The sequence below is a fragment of the Microtus ochrogaster genome, unplaced genomic scaffold (genome assembly GCF_000317375.1).
Source record: "Microtus ochrogaster isolate Prairie Vole_2 unplaced genomic scaffold, MicOch1.0 UNK12, whole genome shotgun sequence".
In the NCBI taxonomy this organism is placed as follows: Eukaryota; Metazoa; Chordata; class Mammalia; order Rodentia; family Cricetidae; genus Microtus; species Microtus ochrogaster.
In genome coordinates, this window is record NW_004949110.1 from 8,237,713 (window position 1) to 8,261,916 (window position 24,204).

The following is a 24,204-nucleotide window of genomic DNA, read 5'->3' on the forward strand; positions in this document are numbered from 1 at the left end:
TCCCTCCTCTCAAAGCCATGTAGAAGCCTCCAGCTCTGGATCCCTCCTCTCAAAGCCAGGTAGAAGCCTCCAGCTCTGGGTCCCTCCTCTTAAAGCCAGGTAGAAGCCTCCAGCTCTGGGTCCCTCCTCTTAAAGCCATGTAGAAGCCTCCACCTCTGGGTCCCTCCTCTTAAAGCCATGTAGAAGCCCCCAGTTCTGGGTCCCTCCTCTCAAAGCCAGGTAGAAGCCCCCAGTTCTGGGTCCCTCCCCATAGAATCTGTCTCCCTGCATGCTGGGCTATGGATAGTGTGACTTTCACTTTAATGAGTCTTGACAGAGTGCTATCTTCAGACTTCTCAGCTTGTAATTCTTTATTCCAAAAGAAATGAACCCAAAGAAAGACCCCCTAGACAATGTAATTCACTCAGGACTTGCAGGAAGCTCATCTTCCAATTAAGGTCAGTCCCAACCAGTCCAAACTACAAAAGGGGCTGAGAACATGGCCATGATTGCCTGGCTCCTCTCTCACCCTAAAGGCATGAGGGGAGAAGGCTGCCTCCACAGGAAGACTGAACTTATGGGCCAGTGTTGCTCAGTTTTCTTGGTAGGAGGCTCCCTCCCCATCCCGAGGCGTGTTTTCAGGTGATCTGTGGGGTCTAACCCAGGAGCTGGTTTGGTCCACCTCATGCCAAGAAGGTGCTCCCTAGTGACACTGAGAGCTGCAACCGTAGAATTAAAATAAAACTAGAAAAGAACAAGTAAAGATGTCCTCTTCCCGTCTCTCTAGTCCCCTCTTTCTTTCTCCATCCCTCCTCTGAGACCTTACCACATCTCCTCATCCAAAGAACCAGAGGGATTAAAACTCTAAGGGAAATGGCCGAGAAATCTATTGCCTGTTGAAGGAGAGAGGGCCTGCTTTTCATCCCAGCCACCCAGCTAGCTTACACCCGAAATAATCACACAGAAACTGTATTCATTTAAACACTGCCTGGCCCATTATCTCTAGCCTCTTATTGGCTAACTCTCACATATTAGTTTAACCCATCTCCATTAATGTGTATCGCCATTTGACTATGGCTTACCGGCATAAGTCTAACCAGTGTCCATCTAGGGCTGGAGAACCATGGCGCCTTGACTCTATCTGCTGCTTTCTTCCTCCCAGAATACAGTTCTGTCTTCTCCATCTATCTAAGTTCTGCCCTATCAGGCCAAGCAGTTTCTTTATTAATTAACCAATGAAAGCAACACAAATACTGAAGGACCTCCTATACCAGTTGCCTCTGAAATAAATGGGCAGCATTCTTTAGAGACACCCAGTGGCCACTGTTAGTTCACAGTTTGAATACCTCTGGGGACATTTTTATATTCCAACTTCCCCCATCCTTCTGTGACCCAGATGGAGACTGGATGAGCCTCCAGAGAACCCCCGTGACAGGACTTTCTGTCCTTCCTTTACCATCTGGGCCATCACACTCTACTCCTGCATCCCACACAGCCCGGCTCACTGAGACCTCATGCCTTATATAAACCCTTGAGAATATGGCCTATATTGGCTGGCCCATCACCTCTTCTATTTATTTGTTTGTTTGTTTTTCTATTTTAAGAAGAAAACAAACAATCTTTTTTCATTTTGCATACCAATCCAAGTTCTCTCTCCCTCCCTATACCAATCCAAGTTCTCTCTCCCTCCCTATACCAATCCAAGTTCTCTCCCCCTCCCTATACCAATCCAAGTTCTCTCTCCCTCCCTATACCAATCCAAGTTCCCTTCCCTTCCACCTCCCCTCCATCCACTCCTCAGAGAGGGCAAGGCACATTGCCTTGGGGAAGGTCCAGTGCCCTCCCTACTATATCTAGGCTGAGCAAGGTATCCACCCAAAGAGAGTAGGTTCCCTAAAAGCCATTACAAGGAATAGGAATAAATCCTGGTTCCACTGCCAGTGGCCCCGCAGTCTGCCCCAGCCATACAACTGTCACCCACATTTGGAGGAACTAGTTTGGACTTATGCTGCTTCCTTCCTTGTCTGACTGGAATTGGTAAACTCCCACTAGCTCAGGTAAACTGTTTCAGTGGGTGAACCCATCACGGTCTTGACCTCTTTGCTCATATTCTCATTTCTCCCACTCTCCAACTGGACTTCGCTGAGGGTCTCTGCCTCTGTTTCCATCAGTTGCTGGGTGAAGGTTCTATGGTGACATTTAAGATATCAGTCTGACTAAAAAATCTTCTGAGTGAGGTAAAACAAACCCAGAAAGATGAACATGGTATGTACTTACTTATAAATGGATAATAGCTATAAAGCAAAGAATATTGAGCCTATAGTTCATGATCCTAGAGAATCTAAGTAACAAGGTGAACCCTAAGAAAAACATACATAGATCCACCTGGAAAGGGGAAATAGACAAGATAGCCTAACAAAATTGGGAGCATGGGGGTCGGGGAAGAAGAGAGGTTGGAAGAGGAAAAGGAGGGGAGAAGGGGAGGCAGGAGAAGAACTTGAGGGAACGAGATAGTCAAGATGGAGGAAGGACAGAGAGGAGAGCAAGGAAAAGATATTTTGATTGTAGGGCTAGCAAGAAACCTGGCACTAGAGAAATTCCCAGGAATACACAAGGATGACCCCAGCTAAGACCCTAAGCAATAGAAGAGAGGGTGCTTGAACTGGCCCACCACCTCTTTACATTAGCATCTGAGCTGATCTGGGAATCCATTCCCCACTGTAATGGACATAGGTCTGAGTTTTATTACTCCTCATAATGCAATTCTCTAGAGACATCTAAGGTCACAGAAGGAAGGTCCCTTCCCTGGAGCTTGTCATAGTACTGGTCTCAAATCATCCTTTCTAGAGGAAATAAGCCTGCAGCTATTATTTTTCTAAGAATGTAGGCATCGAAGATGGCTAGGACTCCAGAAAAACTAGGAAGGCAGTTGAACACGATTCAGTCCTACTTTGGGAGGAGACCTGTGGGGTTGGAGGGGCATATATTTCGGCCATGCTGATAGCCCCTCGGAGCAGGGCTGAGAGTTCCAAGGAAGAATAGGTGACCTTCCATCTACCTCTTCCATTCTGTTTTTAGAGATGGGAAACAGCCTCAGAGGTCTTTGTGTTTCCCACTAGCCCGCCTCCTGACTAACTAAAAGAAATTTGATTGATTCCCAATTCTCATAAAGGTCACGACCTTCCTCTCTACCTGTACTTGGCCTGAATATCCCTTAGAGGACAGAGAAAATGACCCCCAGAATGGACCAAGAATTAAAACAGTCTTCTCCAGTGAGACCTGTTCTGTAGGGAGGAGAGTAATCCAGCTTTTCTCCAGGACCACCCGGAATTAACAAAGAATACAAACTATGCAGTCCCCTCCCAAAAATCTGAATGGAGCCTGGAAAGTGAAAGAGATGAATGGCTCAGGAGCCCCTTTTTGTCTTGTATCATAGAAGGGCTGCAGTGAAATCTCTAAACCACTCTGGCTTTCCCTCATATATCAGAAAGATAAGGATTCCCACATTGCCTTCCTGAACAGACCTGAGGAGGCTACAATAATGTTTGCCAACACAGAGTCAGGGTCACAGGAAGAGGAGATCCTCTTAAGAGACAAGTCTCTTACCCAGTCAGCCTGGTATTCCTCAAGTCCCAGAAGCTGTGGTCAGATCAAAGAGGCTCAAGCTAACTTAGTCCAGGCTGTTAACAGAGGGTTACAGTCGGAGACAGGGGACAGGAAAAGAGAGGACCAGCTGGAGAGTTGGTAGCTGCTATGAGTCAGCCCCACAGAGGGTTCCCCCATCCCCAGGAACCCATCTGGCCTGACCTGGAGATGCACTTCCTCAGTGGACAAGAAGACCATTTTGAAGGCATTTCCACAAAAACATGTGCCAAAATCCTGTCCCAAGTTCAAAGAGATAGTTGTAGGGTTCAGTGCTCTGGGAACCAATTGGCTTCCAAATAGCTCCCCGTAACACCACCCTGGGTCATGGTTTTTCTTAGACCTGTTTACCCAGAGGATCCCAGGGCATTGGCTGGGGAAGACTGACAGCCACTTCCTCACAAACACAGAAGCACAGTTCCCAGGCCTGCCCTTCTCCCCTGGACTGTGATCTCCCAACTCTGCGCCCATTCTGCCATATGGATCAGGCAAGGCCATCAAATGTTACTTTACCCAGCTACTTGCTTGCTCACTGGGAGATATTTATTTCTGTCATTCCTTTCTGATACTACCTGTTACACCTGCTCTTTGCTGGGGAGGGGCTTGCTGTCCCAACTTAAGGTTTGGCTGTTGCTTCCCCCCAAGATAGGACTGCTGTCTGCACTTAGTAGAGACCAACATTTCCCCATCAGTGTGAACAAATGGGGTCACAATCAGCAGGGCTAAGGCAGCCACCCATCCTAAAGATTCCTCATCTTTCTCCCAATAAACCCCACTCAGATCCACATCAAGGGAAGGGTTAATTCCCATCATAAAACCTAAAGAAGCAAGGGCTACTAATTGAGTATTGTGGTCCCTATAACATTCCAATCTTAGGTGTCCAAAGGGTCTCAATAAATGGAGGTTAATCCCAGACCTCTGGTTAATCAATGAAGCAGTGCCCCCACATTGGTCACTAATCCCTAGGTCGTCATGACTCAGACATCCCCAAGACAGCCTACTATTCAGTGCTTGATCATTTATTTATTTGTTTGTTTTTATTTACATGCATTGATGTTTTGCCTGCATGTATATCTTGGTAAGGATGTTGGGTCCTCTGGAACTTGAGTTACAGATAGCTGTAAGCTACCATATGGGTGCTGGGAATTGAACCCAGGGCCTCTGGAAGAGCAGTTGGTGCTCTTAATTACTGAGCCATTGCTCCAGCCCCCAGTGCTTGATCTTTTTTTATTTTATTTTATTTTTGGTTTTTTTCGAGACAGGGTTTCTCTGTGGCTTTAGAGCCTGTCCTGGAACTAGCTCTGTAGACCAGGCTGGTCTCGAACTCACAGAGATCCACCTGCCTCTGCCTCCCGAGTGCTGGGATTAAAGGCGTGCGCCACCATCACCTGGCTCCAGTGCTTGATCTTAAGGGTACCTTTTTCCCGCATCCTACTTTACCATATTAAGCCAAACAACATTTGCATTTGAAGCTCTCATTTGGAAAGCTTGCCAGGTTAAATGGACTGTCTCATCTATTTGGCCCAGTCCTTGCCCAGTATTTAATGGAATGGACATACCCCAAACCACACTAATTCTTTATGTAGATGACTCCCAGCTGTATGGGCCAACTGAAGAGACTATCACTTAAGGGACAGAATTCATCCTTAACTTTCTAGATGATGGAGGCTACAAGGTTCATGGGAGAAGACTCAACTATGTCAGACGAAGGGCTTGAACTTAGGTCTATTTTATCACAAGAATCTGGTGCCCTGGGACCAGAATGAATCCAACCAATCTTGATCCTTCCCCTCCCAAGCCCCCAATTGGGAGCCTTTTGGGGGGAGTTGGGATGTTACAGGATTTGTATTCCTGGATACAAAAAGCTACTAAGCCCCCTCTTTCAGGCTCTCAAGAAGGCCCCCAGCAGAAGGTCCTAACCAAACAGAATGGACCCCAGAATTATCAGGGGACCCTTCCAAAACTTAAGGATACTTAAGTTTAAGGATTTTAAACCATAGGCTATCCAAGGGGTAGATGGACTCAGCTCTGGATCCCCTTCCCTCACTGAGAGACTATGCTGTGCTGGGCTGTGCGGGGCTGTGCCAGGCTGTGTGGGGCTGTGCTGGGCTGTGCCATGTTATTTTCTGTTTGATAAATCTTGACCAAGTTCTGTGTCTTTGAGCTTCTTGTCTTGTTATCCTTTACTCTGGTAAGAAATGAACCTGAAGAAGAAAGGAACCTGTGGTGATGTGAGTGAGACCAACCCCCATAGGCTCACATATTTGAATGTTTGGTTCCAGTTGAACTGTTTGGAAGGATTGGGACATGTGGCTTTGTTGGAGAAGGTGTGTTGCTGGGGGTGGACTTTGAGGTTTCTAAAGCCCACACCAGTGTCTCCTCTCTACCTGCTGCCTGTGGATCAGGATGTCAAATTCTCAGCTACTGCTCCAACTCCATGCCTGTCTGCTTCCTACCATGATGATAATGGACTAACCCTCCAAAACTGTAAGTCCCAATCTAATACTTGCTTTTATAAGAGTTGCCTTAGTCCTTATGTCTCTTAATAGCAATAGAACAGTGGCTAAGACAGACCCCTAGATAGCATCTCCTATATGGGCCAAGGCTTAGCCCCAGTCCTCATGAGAGTTCTATGCTGTAGGGGCCCTGTAGTCATCTCTACTTTCCATGGGGCTCACTGGAGCTTGGAGAAGTGAATTAGGCTGTTTACCAAAATGTAGGCACTAACCTTTCCCTTCCAGGTGTGTTGAAGACTTAGCCTCGATGCGTGCAGTGTCTTTAGCGCAGTGTGGAGCCTATTGCTCAGTAAACCCAGTAGCTATTCCTCAGCTCCCCTACAGTGGCACTGAGATCAGTCCCAGACTCTCGCAAGTGCGGCATGGCAAGGGACCTCCTCCCATTCCTCGTGCTCCTTCAGATCTTTGGAAAGTTCTCAAGACTGAAGCTGCCTGCTTCCCTGGGAGTCTCATAATTAGGATGAGTGCTTGATTGGCATGTCTGTTTCCTCCACGGGGAGGTTGGCACAGGGCCTTCCCAGCGACATAGAAGGCCTGTGTTGCTTTTGTTCTTAGCAGGACTGGGTGCCCATAGCAACACTGGGCAGAGCCAACAAAGTTAAAAAAGAAAAGTAGCTTAGCTCTCATGAAGGTTGATTGCCCCAGAGAGGTTGACACATCCACACAGATAAAAACGGTCACCTAGGGTCCTGAAAAACATGGTTGCCAGCTTCCCCACTCCAAAAACAAATTGTGTCTTGTTTTCTTAAAGGTAAGCATCCTGGTCAAGCGGTCTGTGTAATGACAGACATGGAAGATTCTTGTTGAATCCATTTCTATTCTGCCCAAAGCCGTCTGCTTTATGTCTACAATAAACAGGACATTTGCTGCCCAGGGTTGGCTGTCAGAGGCAATCAGTACATGGAAAGGGAAACTGACAGCCTTCCAAGCCATGGGCATTAACACATCATATCCTCAGTGATGGCTCTTAACCTGCCTGGCTCACTTTCCTTTCTGTGTCTCAGTGAGGACCTGAGGCAAATGACCACAGGATGGGTGCTGGGTTAGAACTGAGTATGTGGGGACAGCGGCCAACTTTGAATTACCTGGCAAGTGAGGTCAGATGTGTATAGCAGAAAAGGCTGGCTTCCTGGATATGGCGACCACCTGGCCCTCATCAAGACCAGGGCAAGGTGGGGTCCTCCCCTGAAGGCCCTTTCTGGAACACATGAAACTGAAATCTGAACAGGTCATTCCTGGTTTAAAATCTTGCGAAGGTTTCTCCTTGCCAATGGGGTAAAATCTCTACTCCTCACGTCTTTGAACCTGCAGGGTCCTCCTGCCTCTGCATCCTCATGTTGAGCCCTCACATCAGCTTACACCTACATGGGGGCCATGCTGACCCGTGTTTCTTCTGGCCTCCTGTTGCCCTGTTTCTGTGATAGTATGTCCCTGCCTCACCCCAGCTACCTCCTCCTCACCACCCGGGTTCCTGATCTCCTCCGCCCTGACTGGGAGCTGCCCCTAGACAATGAGTGGCTGCCACGACAAGTCCGAAGTGTGCTGAGAGAGGGGTAGCAGGCCTGAGATACCTGTTCCCCCCGAAGGCTCTGAGGGTCAGATTTCCTTGCCTGACCTTGAAATCTGGAGGCCACGTACATTGGTGCGGGCCCCTTCCTGAAGACTCCCTTCTTTTTTCGACCACTGTCCATCCATATATCATCTCTCTCCTCCTGTAAGGACTGCCTTGATAAAACTGGATGATTAAGATATGCACCTTGCGTCCTAGCTGTGGTAGTTTGGATGAAAATGGCCTCCATAGGCTCAAGGGCATTGTTTGAAGGATTAAGACCTGTGACCTTGTTGGAGTAGGTGTGGCCTTATTGGTAACAGGTCACTGGGGATGGGCTTTGAGGTCTCAGAAGCTGAAGCCAGGCCCAGAGACTCACTCTCTCTTCCTGCTGCCTGCCAATCTGGATGTGGACCTCTGAGCTACCTCTCTAGCACCATGTCTGCCTGCATGCTGCCGTAGTTCCTGCCATGACAATAATGGACTAAACCTCTGAACTATTAGCCAGCCCTGAACAATGTTTCCTTTTGTAAGAGATGCCATGGTCATGGTGTCTCTTCACAGCAATTGAAACTCTGAGACAGTGACCCTGTGTTTAATCACTTCTGTAAAGTCCCGTACCATCTAACTCAACATAAATCAAAGGATTAGGATGTGGGCATCAAGGAACTGTTACTCTGTTACTCTGCCTCCTGTGGTAAGCTGTTACACTATAAGCCCTCCCCTAATGATGTTGTTTCTCCCATCCTTGATGCAAAGATCTGTGAGGGCAGGGTACATATATTCTTTGCCTTCTCTTGTACCTGATGCCCAGAGGACCAGACACTAGCATTTGCTAAATATAGTTATCTGGTGGGTACTTGGAAGATGGGCAGTGGCAGAGGCCTGGCTGTGTTATGAAAACTGGATAATGTCTAAAACTTCCAGTGACATCCCTTCAGAATGTCAGGACAGCACTTGGGGAGAGTGATCTAGAACAAACTGGCTGGACTCTGGGACTGCTGGGGCAGATTGACCACTATCAATTTTTATTTATTTATTTATTTATTTATTTATTTATTTATTTATTTATTAAAGATTTCTGTCTCTTCCCTGCCACCGCCTCCCATTTCCCTCCCCTCCCCCAATTAAGTCCCCCCCACTCCTCAGCCCGAAAAGCAATCAGGGTTCTCTGTCCTGTGGGAAGTCCAAGGAACCCCCACCTCCATCCAGGTCTAGCAAGTTGAGCATCCAAACTGCCTAGGCTCCCACAAAGCCAGTGCGTGCAGTAGGATCAGAAACCCATTGCCATGTTGGAGCACCGGACAGAAATCTCAAGGTCCAAATCAGGAGCAGAAGGAGAGAGAGCACGAGCAAGGAACTCAGGACCACTATCAATTTTCACTTCTTCAAAGCAGAGGAGTGGCTCTGGGGTTGGTGTGTTGGGGTGGGGGGCAATATTCCTATTGACAGGATCATTGTGCTGAAAATGGCACAGCACAGTAGATTTGTTTAGTTACAGTCTAAACTGGTTGGATGGGTCTGTTGCATGGGGTGTCTTCAGTAATCTCTAGGTCAGCAGTTCTCAACCTGTGGGACATAACCCTTTCACAGGGGTCACCTAATACCTTCAGAAAACACCAAGAGATTAACATTATGATTCATAACAGTAGCAAAATTGCAGTTATGGAATAGCAATGAAAAACATTTTATGTTGGGGGTCACAAGCCATGAAGAACCGCATTAAAGGGTCACAGCTTTGGGAGGACTGAGATTCGCCGCTCTAGGTCCTCTAGTTCTGTTTCTGTCTACAGAAGGCCCAGTCCAATAGCAGTTTGCAACAGAATAAAATAAAACAACAAAAAATAATTAACCATGTAACAAAATGACCCATGTCAGGGACACTGGCCCTCACTGATGTTACAGGCATTTCCTGAGTCCTGGGATGGGCTGGGTCTTGAAAGTAAGAGGTTGGAAGCCAGTCGAAATCTCACTCTAGGACCCACCTTCCACTGGGGAAGAACCACGGGAGAAAAGGCAGCCTCTGTGATTCTGTGGCTGATAGAAAGGGGGAAATGCCTGCAAGTGCACATTCACTAGGTGGAGGAGGGGCCGTGGGTAAACAACCAGACCCTTTAAACACCTTTAAAGGGAGGTCACAGCATGATGGGGTGAGGAGAGCATTTCAGGGAGCCTTAACCTCATTACAGAAGCAGCAGGTCCTAATTGACAGGCAGATGAATCACTTTCTGAGCTGACTGTAAGGTGGGAGACCATAGCTGGAGACCGGAAGGGGGGCAGAGGTGGAATCCACTCTGTCCCGGTTAATGATGAATTCTAGGAAGGAACCCTCAAGGTGTTAAATCCTCCAGCAGCAATTATTGCTCACTCTGCAGGCCTCCGCTGAGGGCTTATTGATGAGCAGTCTTTCCCGATTGGAGAACTCTCCCACGCGTCCTCACCCCACGAGACACCCTTAGAAGTGAGGGCAGAGGATCTCCTGTCGCGTGCATCTGATGAGACTTGCTAGCAAGCCAGGCTCAGGTGTGTCCTCCTGTCTGACCCCTGGGGTGAGTCATTTTGACGTGATGCTTGTCTTTTCTCCAGGTTTGCGAGGAAGAGTGTAGCTGAAGTCAGGAGCCACACAGGAAGGGTGCACACTGACCTTGTTCTTGAGCCAGGGTCAGGTGCAGCTGGCCATGTGCTGTTTCCTCCTACTCAAGATGGGGCAGAACAGAGTCACTGTTGAAGCAGTTATGCCCATGGCAAGGAAAGAAGAAGAGAGGTCCTTAGCACAAGCCATTTGTTCTTCTCAGCGTGACACTCTTCCACTACCAATGCCACCATTCAAACAACTGTTCTAATTTACCTTTGGAAAAATGAACCAAAACCCCAGGCAACCTGACATGTTGTGGTTACATTTCAGTGGCTCTAAATATTTATATTTTGTCAAAATGAAGTAAGATATTGAAAGAAAGGCTTCAAAATAGCTGTGAAAATAAAAGAGTCTTCCTTTCCGGGCACCTCGTCATGAGCCTGCTCTTGTGGATAGTTGACACACTTTGCATACTCCTCACTAAACTGCCTCACCCACCTGGGGAGAAGCCAGTAGCAGACTGTAGCCAACGTTCTTTGCGCACAGTAGGTAGTGTTCCTGCTGCTTAAATGAAGCTCGGAGAGCCCAGATGTGCTACATCTGGATTATGAGGCTGCATCCTCACAGGTAGCTCAGGATACATCCAGAACAACTTCCCTGCATTGCAGAGCGCACTAGGCCTTTTCATGACTGGGGACAGGTTCCTGGCTAGCTGATGGAACCCTTTTCAGTGCTCACTGAGCCCCATAGCAGGCCAGACTTCTTGGAGCAGAGATCCACAGAAGAAAAGGCCACTCCTGTTCACCTGGGGCGTACCATCCAGAGAGCAGGAAGCATACTGACCTTCTGTTTTTCCTCAGTAATGTGGCATGGGACTTACTTAAAGGTACATCCCAGACCAGCTGCTTGGCGAGGAAAGGGTTTATTTGACTTACACTTCCATATCACTGTTGATCATTGAAGGAAGTCAGGACAGGATCTCAAACAGGGAAGGAACCTGGAGAAAGGAGCTGATGCAGAAGCCCTGCAAGTCAGGGGTCAGGGCTGTGCTGTTTACTGGCTTGCTCCTCGTGGCTTGCTCAACCTGCTTTCCTATAGACCCAGGAGCAGCAGCCCAGGGATGGCACCACCCACAACAATCAATTAAGAAAACATCTTACAGGCCTGCCTATGACTTGATCTTATTAAGGCATTTTCTCAATTGAGGCTCCCTCCTCTCCAATGACTCTAGCTTGTGTCAAGTTGACATAAAACTAGCCAGCACAGTTTAGTTTTGAGGTATTCACAGGGCTATAGTCTCGCCTGAAACTTGACCATGGAAAGATCTGCTTACACTCACATACATAGTTGTTATTGACATGGTTTCTTATGGTCTTTGGTGACCATAGGTCTCTCTCAGTCCCTGGCACTGTCAGCCCTTCCTCCTTGGGCAGCTCACAGCACGCAGTGGCTTTATCGGCTTCATGAGAGAGCAAGCAGAGTCAAAGAGGTGAACAAGTGAGAAGCTTTTGGAACATTATCTCAGAGGGACCTCCCTACCTGCCTGTTGTATTCTATTTGAAGAAGTTACTAGCTCCAGCCCACGCCCAAGGGGAAAGGGTTACAAATACTAACCCTCTAAGGGCTGCCTGCCTCCCATGCACAGCTATCTTCCCGCTCTCCTGTGGGTAAGGAGGGAGGAGACCGAGGCTCAGAGAGGGGCTGTGATTTTTCTTTGGTCTCACAGAGAGGCACAGCATGAGTCAAAGCCAGGCCAGCCTTGGGTGATACTTCACTGCTACCTCCAGGGCAACCTGGAGGAATCCAAAGAGCCACCAGCAGCTAGCCCTCAGGCCAGGATCATTCTTCTCTACTCTAACCTCCCCTTGGTGCCCATATGGTGCCGGAGAATTGTCTATATTCTGTCAATCATGTTTTAAATAAATGCTGATTGGCCAGGCAGGAAGTATAGGTGGGGCAATGAGAACAGAAGAATGCTGGGAAGGAGGAAGCCCATTCCTCCACAGTCCTGCCCAGATCACAGAGAAATCAGGATGTGACCTACCCTGCTGAAAAAATGTACTGAGCCATGTGGCTAACATAGATGAGAATAATGGGTTAATATAAGCTACAAGTGCTAATAAGAAGCCTGAGCTAATGGGCCAATCAGTTTATAATCTTCTAAAGACCTCTGTATAATTTTCTTTGGGGCTAAACAGCTATGGAAACTGGGCAGGACAGAAACCCTGACAAGCAGGCCCTCATGTTACTGCAATACAGACAATTCTCCCATACCATATAGACACCATATGAGAAAAACTCACATGTAGGGGTGTGTGTGTGTGTGTGTGTGTGTGTGTGTGTGTGTGTGTGTTCGTTCCAAGACAGGCTCCAAAAACTACAGAGAAACCCTCTCTTGGAGAAAAAAAGAAAATAGAGAAAAGTGCCACCTGAAATCTTTCACAGATGACATTATGAAAACCACACAGATTTTCTTTCAACCAGAGAACCTGGGCAGAAGTCAAGAAGAGCAAATATAGACTTGAGTCTGGGCTGCCTCATTTCCAGGCCTGACCCAGCAGCTCCTAAGGTCTCTGAGCCACACAGCTCTCATGTGAGATGACAGAGGGTGTGGAGAAAAGGTTTGTGTCACACATGGTTTGTAACACTAACACGGTACCGGGACTGTGGTGAGCTCTGCATAGATGTTACTGTTATTGCCTCCTTTTATATCTCTGAGTCATGGCTGTGTGTGGCTTAGATGCTGAAATAGACAGTTGTTTCCATACTAACTTCCTAACTAATATTTTTTTTTTGTCCCTATAAAGGCAGGGTGGCCGCTGCGGTGGATGTGGATGTATGTGACAGCATGAAGAACCGAATCCCTGTGGTGCTCCTGGCCTGTGGCTCCTTCAACCCCATTACAAACATGCACCTGCGCTTGTTTGAGGTAGCCAGAGACCACCTGCACCAGACAGGTTAGTCGGGGTTGGGGCTTTGTTTAATGATGTCATTGTCACCATGAAGAAGGCAGCTTAGTTGTTCATTCTCCACTAAAGCTGTAGGCTACATCTCCTCCAACCTGTGCAGCACGTGCAAGTCCATCCCTAGCCATAGAGTTGATGTCTCAGAGGCCCTCCCCCTCGGCCACCTGGCATTGACCACAACGGTGAAGACACAGGGAAAGGGTAATTTAGGGAAAACATGCCCCACCCAGGGCCTCCTGGATGCTCCCCACATTTACCATACAGCTGAGAATAGGCCTTTGAAAGTTCCTGCTACCTGCAGCAAGTAAACCAATCTTCAGTTATGGGAATTGACATTTTTCTTTCTGAAGACTATGTCTTTCCCTGTAACAAACTGCTTTATGTATTCATAAATGTATTTTATGTCTGCTTTATGTTTTCATAAATGTGTTTTGTATTACTGTGTTGTCCAAAATTTTTGCCTTTAAAGGCATTTTTACACCAGAATCAATGCCTATTTATTTTTAATATAGAAAAAAGTATTTGAGTAACATGTCAGTCATTTCTTCATAGAAATCATACACAAATGTTGGCTTATTTTTTATAGAAAATGACTTTATTTACAAAACATACCTTTATTACTGAACAAATGATCATGTCTGCCTACTCATCCAAATAAATGGCTTTTACAAAGGATTTTTTTTAAATACAAACAATGCAATTAAAATTGCTCATCGGACATTAGTAGGCAGTATACCAAAGAACTGTAAATAGCCAATAAACTTGAGGATGGATACTCCAGATCCCTAGGAAACATGGCAGACATAGTCAGGGTATACATATCACAAGGGCAGTACTGTGGCTGCAGTGGTCCCACCAAAGTGTCACTTCCTGTCACTGGACTGGTAGTTGTAAACATTAGTTGTGGGAGTCAGTAGTCTCAGCCTATGAGATTGGGAAAGGTTAAAGGTTAAAGACTGGCAGAGCCCAGCACTACAGCAAAGGGAGGAAGTAGGCCTGTGTGTTCTGGTAGTGATTCAGTCGACTATGAAACAGCTTTAAAGGGCAGTTTGCTATTCTATGATCAAAACGTATAGAACCAACATCCATAATCATAAAAAGTAGATAAATCTGTCACTGAAACCAAACCAGAACCAACAAAGACTGAAGCAGATGTTAGAATTAACAAAGAGACGATGATAATCGATAGTTATGTGCCATATGTTCAATGTTTAAATAAAAGCACAGAAAACATTTAAAATGGGCCCAAATCAAACCCCTAGAGATGAGAAAAGTGTGAAAGCACAACTGTCAGTGTTAGTAACACATCAGACTTTACAGAAAATTCAAAGGAGCGGGCAGATAAAGCAGGGGACCAACCAAAAGAGAGCGCAGAGAGAAAAAATCGTTTTAAAGCAGGAGTAACCATGATCTGTGTGACAACTTCAAGCAGCATCATACACCTGTCACTGGAATCTCAAAAGGACAAATCAAAAAGAGAGTAGGAAAAATGTTTGTAAAGTCACGGCTGCAATGCGTCCTGATGGAAACAACCCCAGGATCCAAGGGGCCCAGCGAAGCCAAGCTTAACAGGCAGGAAGGAAACTGCCCAAGGGATGTCACCATCAGATTGCTTAAAACCAGAAGGAAGATGAAAAATCTTAAAAACAGCCACATAAATAAATAAATAAGGATGACAGCAGATGCCTTGTTACCAAATTCACTGGGAGAATTCAGTACAGTGACTTCCTTAAAGGACAGAAAGGAAGTCCCTCCAGTCCAGAGTTCTGTAACCAACTCTACATCCAGCAAAAGTACCTTTGCAAAAGTAAAACCAAAGTGAGGATACTTGCACAGACACAGAAGCTGGGAGGACTGGCCATCAGCAAACCTGTTCTTCATGCTCCTAATTGCCCTGGGTAGGGGATTGTCAGCTAGGAATGTTCCCCTGAGGGGCTGCAGAGAGTGAGAAACAGTGACCACAGGAGGCTTCTTGCCTAAGATGGGGTAAGATAGACACAGTTAACATTTAAATGTCTTTGAAGGGAGTAGATAGTTTAAGTGAAAATTCAATATTGTGGGATTCTAGGCTGCTGAAGTAAACTCAGGACAGCATTAGTGCACTGGTGGGGAGGGGCAAAGCCAAGTATTCTGCCAGTGAAATGCCTCAGTGTTACTCAAAGGTAAACTGAATGGGTGTGTGTGTGTGTGCATGCGTGCGTACAGGTTCTTGTGTGCATCTGTGGAGATAAGAGGACAACCTCAGGTGGTGTTCCTTAGGTCCTCCCCCCACTTATTTTTGAGACAGGCTCAGTCATTGACCTGGAGGTTGTTAAGCAACCTGGCTACCCTGGCTGGCTAATAAGCCCCAGGGGTTGTTGGTTGCTTTTATTCCTTTGCTCTTACTCTTTTTGGGGTGGGGGGGCACCACCCAGCTCCCAAATAAATCACACATGGAGGCTTATTCTTTCTTATGAATACTCGGCCTTAGCCTGGTTTACCTATAGACAACTTTTCTTAAATTATCCCATCTACCTTTTGTCCCTGGGCTTTTATCTTTTTTTCTGCATCTCTTGCTGTCACTCTTACTCCATGGCTGGCTTGTGAGTGGCCCCTAGTGTCCTCCTCTCCTTGTTCTCTTCCTCTTTCTTTTCTCAGATTTCTCCTCCCATTTCTTCTCTCTGACTTCCAGCCCTGCCTATCCTTTCTCCTGCCTTGCTATTGGCCATTCAGCTCTTTATTAGACCAATCAGGTGTTTTATACAAAGTAACACAGCTTCACAGAGTTAAACAAATACAACATAAAAGAATGCAACACATCTTTGCATCATTAAACAAATGTTCCACAGCATAAAGAAATGTAACACATCTTAAAATGATATTTCATAACACCCAGGGTTTTACCTGTCTTTGCCACCCCAGCACTAGATTGTGAGTCCATGTGAAACCATGTCTAGTTTTTTGTTTGTTTGTTTTGTTTTGTTTTGCATGGGCTCTGAGGCTTAAACTCAGGTTCTCATGCTTGCAGACACGCTCTTTATAGATTGAGCCATTGTCCTTGCCCTCAGCTCCAAAAGATCAGAACAGACAACTATGACTAATAAATATACAAAGGAGATAACGTAGTACCCAGATATACTCAGTTAATTCAGAAAATGAAAGAGGGGACAGAAACAGGTGGACAGACAGAAAACAAGATGAGACCTCAAAACCTAAGATAGCAATAATCACTTTAAATACAGACTAGTGGCATGTGTTAATTGTCAGATTATAACCCAGTAAAATGAGCTAGTCTTGGCCATCTAGAGCTGCCCTGTCCCCTTGGAGATGTGTTCCAAGACCACTAATGGATGTCTAAAGCTGAAAATCACATCAAATTTGATATTCTGTGGTTTCAATACACACTCATCTATAGTAAGTTGAATTTATTTATTAGGCAAAGGAAGATATTAACAGCAATAGCTAATTAAATGGAATGACTGTATAGCAGTACACTATAATAAGAGTTATTTAAGATATATGTGCTATTTCTGGAAATTTCCATTTAGTATTTTCAGAGAAAAGTTTACCATGGGTTGAAATGGTGAAAAGCAAAATTGCTAATAAGAAATGATTATATATAAAAGCCACACTTTCATGTAAAAATATAGATATGTTAAGGGGAAAGGAATTGAAAATTATCCCACGTGAACAGCAATTAAAGAAAAGCTGGAATTGCTATATCAGAGGACGGAAATTTCAGAGGAAAGAGCATTACCAGGGATAAGATAGTTTTTCCTTAATTACAAACTTAACCTCAGTTTCAAATTACAGAGGCCCACAGCCAGACAGTATCAGAGTGAGAGACCATGTAACACTCAGCCCTAAATGGTTGTCTCCATCAAACCCTCTCCTCGGGGTCAGGGAACCTGCAGAAGAGGAGGTGGGAAAGAGCACAGAGCCAGCGGGGATGGAGAACAGCAAGCAAACAAGACTCTTTAAATCTATGAGATCATGCGAGCTCTTAGGAGCTCACAGTGACTGAGGCAGCATGCACGGGGCCTCCACGAATATGCACCAGACAGGGTCCTAGAGTTGAAAGAAGTGGACACATGCCCTCATCCCTAACCCAGAAACCATCTCCAATTGATAACCACTTGCAAATGAAAATTTAGTTTTCTCTAAGAGTGTCTCACTAGGGAAACAGGAGTTCCTCTTATGGGTAGGCTGCCTGCCCAGCTGTAGATAGCCAACACTAAGTGAACTCAACAGCATCTTTGGAGGGCCTTTATCTCATAATGTCATGTCAGAGCTTTTTATTCTCAGTTTTTAAACTTTATTTTGTGTGTATGTGTGTGTGGTAGTTTGAATGGAAATGGACCTATGGGCTCATAGCGGCTGGCACTATTGGGAGGTGTGACATTATTGGAGGAAGTGTGTTCACTTGTAGCATGCTCTGAGGTCCCAGAAGCTCAAAACAGATTTAGTGTGTGTCATTCTCTTCCTGTTGCCTGTTGATATAGAACTCTCAACGACTTCTCCAGGACCATGTCCGTGAGCATGCAGCCATGCTCCCCACCATGATTGTAATGGACTAAATCTCTGAAACTGTAAGCCAGTCCCAGATAAATGTTTTCCTTTATAAGAGTTACTGGAATCATGGTATCTCTTCACAGTGATAGAAACTCTAATGAAGACTATATATATTTACCCTACAGGTCCTTTGAATATATGTTATTGTATTTCTATATAACAGTAACAATAGATTCTAAATAGAAATTTAAAGTTACACTATTTATAATTATATAAAAAAATACTTGGAACTTCCAAAGTGTGAAAAAGTATACAATAAATAAGACATTGATGAAAGAAATTAAAGACCTCCTCATTAAAGTGGAGAAAACTTTGTATATGGGTTAGAAGACTCTAGATGTTAAGAACTTATTTTTGTTGACTTTATTAATAATTTTATTAGTATATACTCACTGCTCATGGTACTGGGTTTTATAAGGACATTTTAATACAAGGTGTATAATAGAGTCAGCACGTCTCCCACACCCCCTCCACCATCTTTTTACTCAGGAACATCTCCAAATTTTTCTATAGATTCATCCTAATGCAATAGGGTTTTGGTAGCAATAAGCTGATTGTAACATTTATATAGAATTCGAATCGCTAGGAGAGTGGCATAAGTGGAAGAAGCAGAGGTTGCAGAGACTGCAGAGCTAATTGTCCTGCTGCACCACTCATTGACAGTACCACACTGCTGAAGACAAACAGACCAGTGGAACCATATGAAAGTACTAAAGACAGAATGGTAGAGAAGGGTAGGTTTTCCATAAATGGTAATAAAATAATTAGGTATCTCTATACAAAATGCATTTAATCCATAGATCAACCATGCACTCTAATTCAAATGGATCATAAGCCTTAATATAAAAGTGCAAACCCAGAGAATTCCCAGAAGAAAGAATAGAAAGCAACCTTGGTGACTTGAGGTGGAGATTTCTTATATAAAACACCCAGAGTGTGGTTCTTGATGAAAAACGATGGTCAGGTGGAGTCGGTCAAAATGAAGAGATGCTCCTGAGGGACACAGTTAAGAGAAAGGGAGGACCAGCCACAGGCTGGAAGATCTGCAGTGTTGAGATCTGATGAAGGACTGGTGTCCAGAATGTAAAGGGCCTGACTCAGTGATTAAATAAACACATATTCACTCAGTAGAAATTAATATATCGATATTAAGTTTGATTTAAGTTAAAATTTTTAAAATTCACCCAAAAGGTATGTGAATGGCAAATGTTCACATGAAAAGACGCACAGAGGACGTGCAGTTTGGCCACAGTGTGACACCACCACCCTGTGAGGAAGGTGGCTGAGGACAAGCGACAGGAGAGCTCTCATCCCAGGCTGAGGGATGCAAGTGGAGCCATGCTGTGTGAGGCAGCACTACAGTGTCTACCTACTGTGCACCACCCACATCTGTGCAGTTTGAGCTGCTACACAAGCCATTTTGTGAGTACATGATCAGATTGTGACTTTGCAAAATTATACTCAGCAAGAAACAGATCAAACCAATAACAGAGATGAATCTCAAAACTAATTATGCTGAGTGCATGAACTCGGCTCCAAAAGAGCCTGTTTTATAGCCCATGTCTAGAAAATTCTAGAGAAGCCAAGTTTTCTAGTGTATAATCTAGATGACATCGAATACAATAGGAACTGAGAGATGGAGTGAGTGAGTGAGTGTGTGTGTGTGTGTGTGTGTGTGTGTGTGTGTGTGTGTGTGTGTGTGTGTGTATGGGGTGGAGACAGATGGATCCTGGGAGCTAACTGGCCAACTGGTCTAACCAACACAGTGAACTAGTTCACTCTGTTTCAAGGCATAAGGCAGAGAATGATAAAGAGACCCCAAAATCCTGCTCTGGCCTGATATACACATCCGTAAGCATGCACCCCTTCATATTCCTGTATGCACAACCCCATCCCACAAGCACGAGTGCACACACGCATGCACATACACACACACACATACACACACACACACACTTACTAGACTTTAAAAAGATGACTCCACAGAGTTGACTTGAGTTTTATATAAAATTCTATAAGTTCTTTAGGACAAATGACCCAATTTATTTAACAAATAAATAAAAAGAAAGAGGAATAAGAAACTGTATTATTCAACAGAGACTCCAAAACATAAATGAAATATTGTGTAGTGTATGGACCTAATTTGAATCCTGGTTCAAACAAATCATCTATAAAATAGTATTCATGGAGAAATTTAAACTCATGTGGATATTAGATGTTATTAAAGAATTATTTTTCTCAAAAATAGCTGTTACTTACATTTTAAAAAAATTGTCCTTTATTGTGCAGAAAGAAATGTACATAGCTGTGGTCCAGTATTCCCTGCACAGTTAAAAAGGGATATAGAACATTGTTAGTTATCCTCAGGACATAGAGCTGCTCGGGCTACACTGTTGGTGTGATATAAGTATGTTATATAAGTGTGCTATAAACATCTGTCTTACTGTAAGACCTGGCCACTGAGTAGCTTTCCCGCCAACCATGACTCATACAAAAGGCTTCTGACTTTAAGGTTGATGTATTGTAAGGTTCTTAGGGCAAAACAATTAGACATCATCCCTTCCTACCCACAGCCCAGATGGCTGCTACCACCTCCCACAGCCAGATTTGTGCACCAGGCTTGACCCGACACAGCCTCTCTAAGAACAGACATTTAAATGGTGCATTTTCTCTCCGTCCAAAACAGATCACCATTAAGGCTGTGTGAAAATCTGTCCCCACAGCTGACTTTTGTTTTCATAACAAGAACAAAATCTCTCTTCTGTTGGTGTATTCACCAAAAACAGCCCACAGAAACAACGCTCTATATGGTATTGCATACATACAAATTGTATTAAACAGCCTGACACCATTTGTTTACCCCTTTACATAGACATTATACTCTCCTCCTGTAGCTCTCTCTGCCTTCCCTTTCCACAGCTAGCCCTTCTGCCAGCTGGAACTGTCCTTCCTACACTTATTTCTCCCTTTTTTCATGAACAGAACCTTAAAACCTGACAGAAGCACTGTAGTATGTCCAAAGCAAGTGCCACTGGCCCTGGGATAATGTCCCCAATGATGGACAGTGAGTACAGTGGATGAGAGAAAGTGGAAACTGAGTCTGTAGATTTGTGTGACCAGTCATCCCCTACCAGAGTCCCCTCTCCGTGGATGAATGCCACACCCAGCGTTCAAGCTCCTTAACCTAAAGACTGTTAGGGAATAAGTTATAGGCCGGAAGAATGAGAAGTGCCCATGGGTTTTCTGTGCCTTTTTCCTTGGGCACACCCTGGCCTTGCACTGTGTGCTCCGGGCACCACAGAAACTCTCAAGGCTTCATGGATGAATTTGCATAGTGGATGTCAGTGGCTCTTAAAAGTTTGTTTGGAATTTTTTTCTTGTTTTCTAATTTCAAAAGAAATTGTTCAGCCAAACACATGGCTAGTCAATAGCTTCATACGTACCTAAAGCATTCACTGAAGCTATTAAGAATTCAAGAGTGTGTTTCTCTGAAGATGCTGGATGGATTCCCAGTTGTAAGTGGTTGTTTCCCAACATGCAGTCACAAACTTACAAATGGAGGCTGAATAAAACTTAAATGTTGTTTTCTGCTATTTAGATGGTTTGGTGTTTCTGATCAATATGTTTGGCCATTGGCCTATGTTCCAACAAGTCTACTTGTGTTTCCTTTTTCGCATCAAACCTTGTCAGCTTAATTAAGGCACTCCTTTAGCTGTGAGTTAGTACCCATTCATTTCTTGTCTTTAACCACATTTGTGTCAAGCTTACTACGTTCTGGTAGGTGCCCGGTGAGAACTCATTTACCCTTGGTAACAGCCCTGCGGCGTGGTGTTACTGATTTGACAGATGAGGACACTTGGGCAGAAGCTCAGGGAGATGTAATGTCTTGACCGAAGTCACACATTTAGCCGGTGGCTCTCCATCATGCCAGGCTTCTTCCATACACCTTACTGACCGCCTATGCTGGGGGCTGTGCTAGACTGAAGGGCACGGGGGGGGGGGGGGGAGAAGCAGTCCTCATGGTGGGAACAGACAGAAAGCAAATCTCATAGAAGTCAGAATTACCAAGGTGACATATGCCACTATCACTGTGGACAGTGTGGTGATTTGCCATGCACAGAGAATCCAGGGAGGTGCTTCCTAAGGTTGGGAGTGACTGAGCTGGAGTGGAACCATGAGGCATTACTTAGCTTGCAGGTGAGCTTAGTTAGCTGGGGCCAAGAGCTGCAAGGACAGTTTGTGCCTGGAGAGTTACCTGTGTGGAGATGCTGCCACAGATGACAGTGTAACTCTAGGGCAATGAGATGAGAATCAGTTGCTTGCACATCTTTCTCTCTCTATAGTGCATGTGAGCCTGCCCACTGAACAGTGGGTGCCGGGAAGCCAGCTGGGGACAGACAGCTGAAGCAATATTTGTAGCATAGTCATTGTTATGGACGCTATAAACTGCCCCTCATAAGCTCATGGATTTGAGAACTTGGTCCCCCACTGGTGATGCTGTTTTGGTACTTTGAGGACTATGGCCTAACTAACGGAAGCTGGCCCAAGCTTCCATTTTCTGATCTGCCAGGATGAGAACAAGCTGCAGCACAAATCCCTACCACCAGCCAGGCTGCTCCAGCCATGGGCCTCACAGCTTAGCATTGGTTGTAGGCTTCCAGCCCCTCCTCCTGAAGGTCCCTATGGGGCACCAGGAGATGGGACTGCAGCTCAAAAAACCTGGAGTGGATGAGCAGGGCCAGGATGGGTATTGAAAAGTGGGGCTTGGAGCAGGGGAGAGAGGCTGCTCCACTGTTCTTCAGCCTGGGCGGCACAGTCCTGAGAGAGGCCTGCAGAGAAGGAGAATGTTGTTGGTTATGCTGTGTGAGACCATGTGAACCAGAACCTCTAATGCATTCAGGGTGAGTGTGGAAAGTCCATCTGAGGACATTTCTCAGCGGCCCTAGAAGGTGGCTTTTTCCAGGGGGCTGCTCTGGATAATGTTAGGAAAAAAGAGTAGCAAGAGGGTATGGTACTGAGGTGTGGTGGAGTGGAAGTGGCGGAGTTGGGGCCTTGTGCAGTGGGTCTTGCTGGGAGTATCCGTAGAAGGACTGCTCGGGATCCCAGAAAGATCAAAAGTGAAGACAGGACTGATGGCTGGGGAGAGCGCGGAACAGGCTGAGCCCCAGAGAGGCGGAAGCACATGGTAAAGAGTGACTGGGAAGAGCTGAGGCAGTGAAGGTTCAGTACATGAGGGGGTCTCGGGGTCTTCTGTTGACGGGGGACTTCTAGAGACCAGAAAGTCTCAGAATGGCTCTTCTGGGCAGACTTGGAAATAGACTAGGTAGTGTTCAGATTAGTGGTGAAGAGAAACATGCCAGAGTCTAAGGCCAATGTGTGACTGGGGTTTTGTCTGTTGGTGGCAGGATCCCTAAGGACAAGGAAATGGTCGGTGATAGAAAGGAGTGTGGAAGAACAGTCTAGGCAGAGGAATGCAGGACCTTAGATGTGACCACGTGACCGTGGCATAGGTGGGAGAGTTTCCAAAGATGGTGCTCTAGGCTCAGTTGCATTTTACAAAGACAGCTGCTTCTGCTGTCTCAGGAATCCTTGAATCAAATGAGCCACAGAGGACACTGAGATAACATGGATGCCCAGAGCAGCTTCACCCAGGGAGTACTGGAGGGTGTGCACACGGCTGTGCAGTAGTCAGCAGGCAGGATGCCTACCCCTTACTCTGTGCTAGGGAAACTGAGGCAGAAAGAAGTTACACTGAGACCTGTCCTCAGCTCTCTGTCCCCAGGGCCTGTGTTCTCATGCCTCACCCCACACTGTAGAGAGGCAACAGCAGGTTATTGTGAGGTCCCCAAATGTGTAATCCCAGGGACAGATGTGAACAGGGCAGAGTCTGAGTCAGCTAATGAGAGTGGGAAGTGGTCACGTGTTCCGTTTGCAGTCCAAAGTGCCAAATCAAGGTGGACTTTAGGAGAGGAGACTAAAGGAGAACCTTTTACCAAGTACCCACTGGGTGGCATCTTTGCCATGACACGGGAATGTACAACCGCCAGAAAAGTGCCTCTTTCAGCCCTGGACTGCTGCCCAGCAGAGCTTAGCTGAGGCTTGGTTGCCCCCAGGTACCAAGAGCTTTCTGATATCTCTTAGATGCCCAAACTCATAGAACAAAATATGGTGGTGGTGAAATACAGAGCAGCTACTGCGCCTCCCTGTGATTATGGGTCACAGAAAGGCCGCTGGGTTTACAACTAACCTTACTCAGTAGCCACCTGACTTTGAGCAGTTCGCACCAGCCAGAGTTTAGGTTCTTCTGTTGTCACCGTGGGACTAGCATCTCCCACCCTTGCAGGGCTATTTATTTTAAGGCTTAAATAAAAGGCTCACACTGTGTACCAGTGTGTATTTGACCTTCCTTGCATCGCACGTAAGCCC

The 24,204-nt window shown here is 45.7% G+C and overlaps 1 protein-coding gene across 1 annotated transcript in view; it reads left to right on the forward strand.

The window, feature by feature from the left end:
* Positions 1-24,204, forward strand: part of Nmnat3 (nicotinamide nucleotide adenylyltransferase 3) — a 111,018-nt gene that overhangs the window by 42,568 nt on the left and 44,246 nt on the right. The window contains exon 2 of the mRNA XM_013353580.2: positions 13,069-13,218. Coding sequence (XP_013209034.1) covers positions 13,110-13,218 — 109 coding nt within the window. The 5' untranslated portion in view covers positions 13,069-13,109. The remainder of the gene's footprint in view (positions 1-13,068; positions 13,219-24,204) is intronic.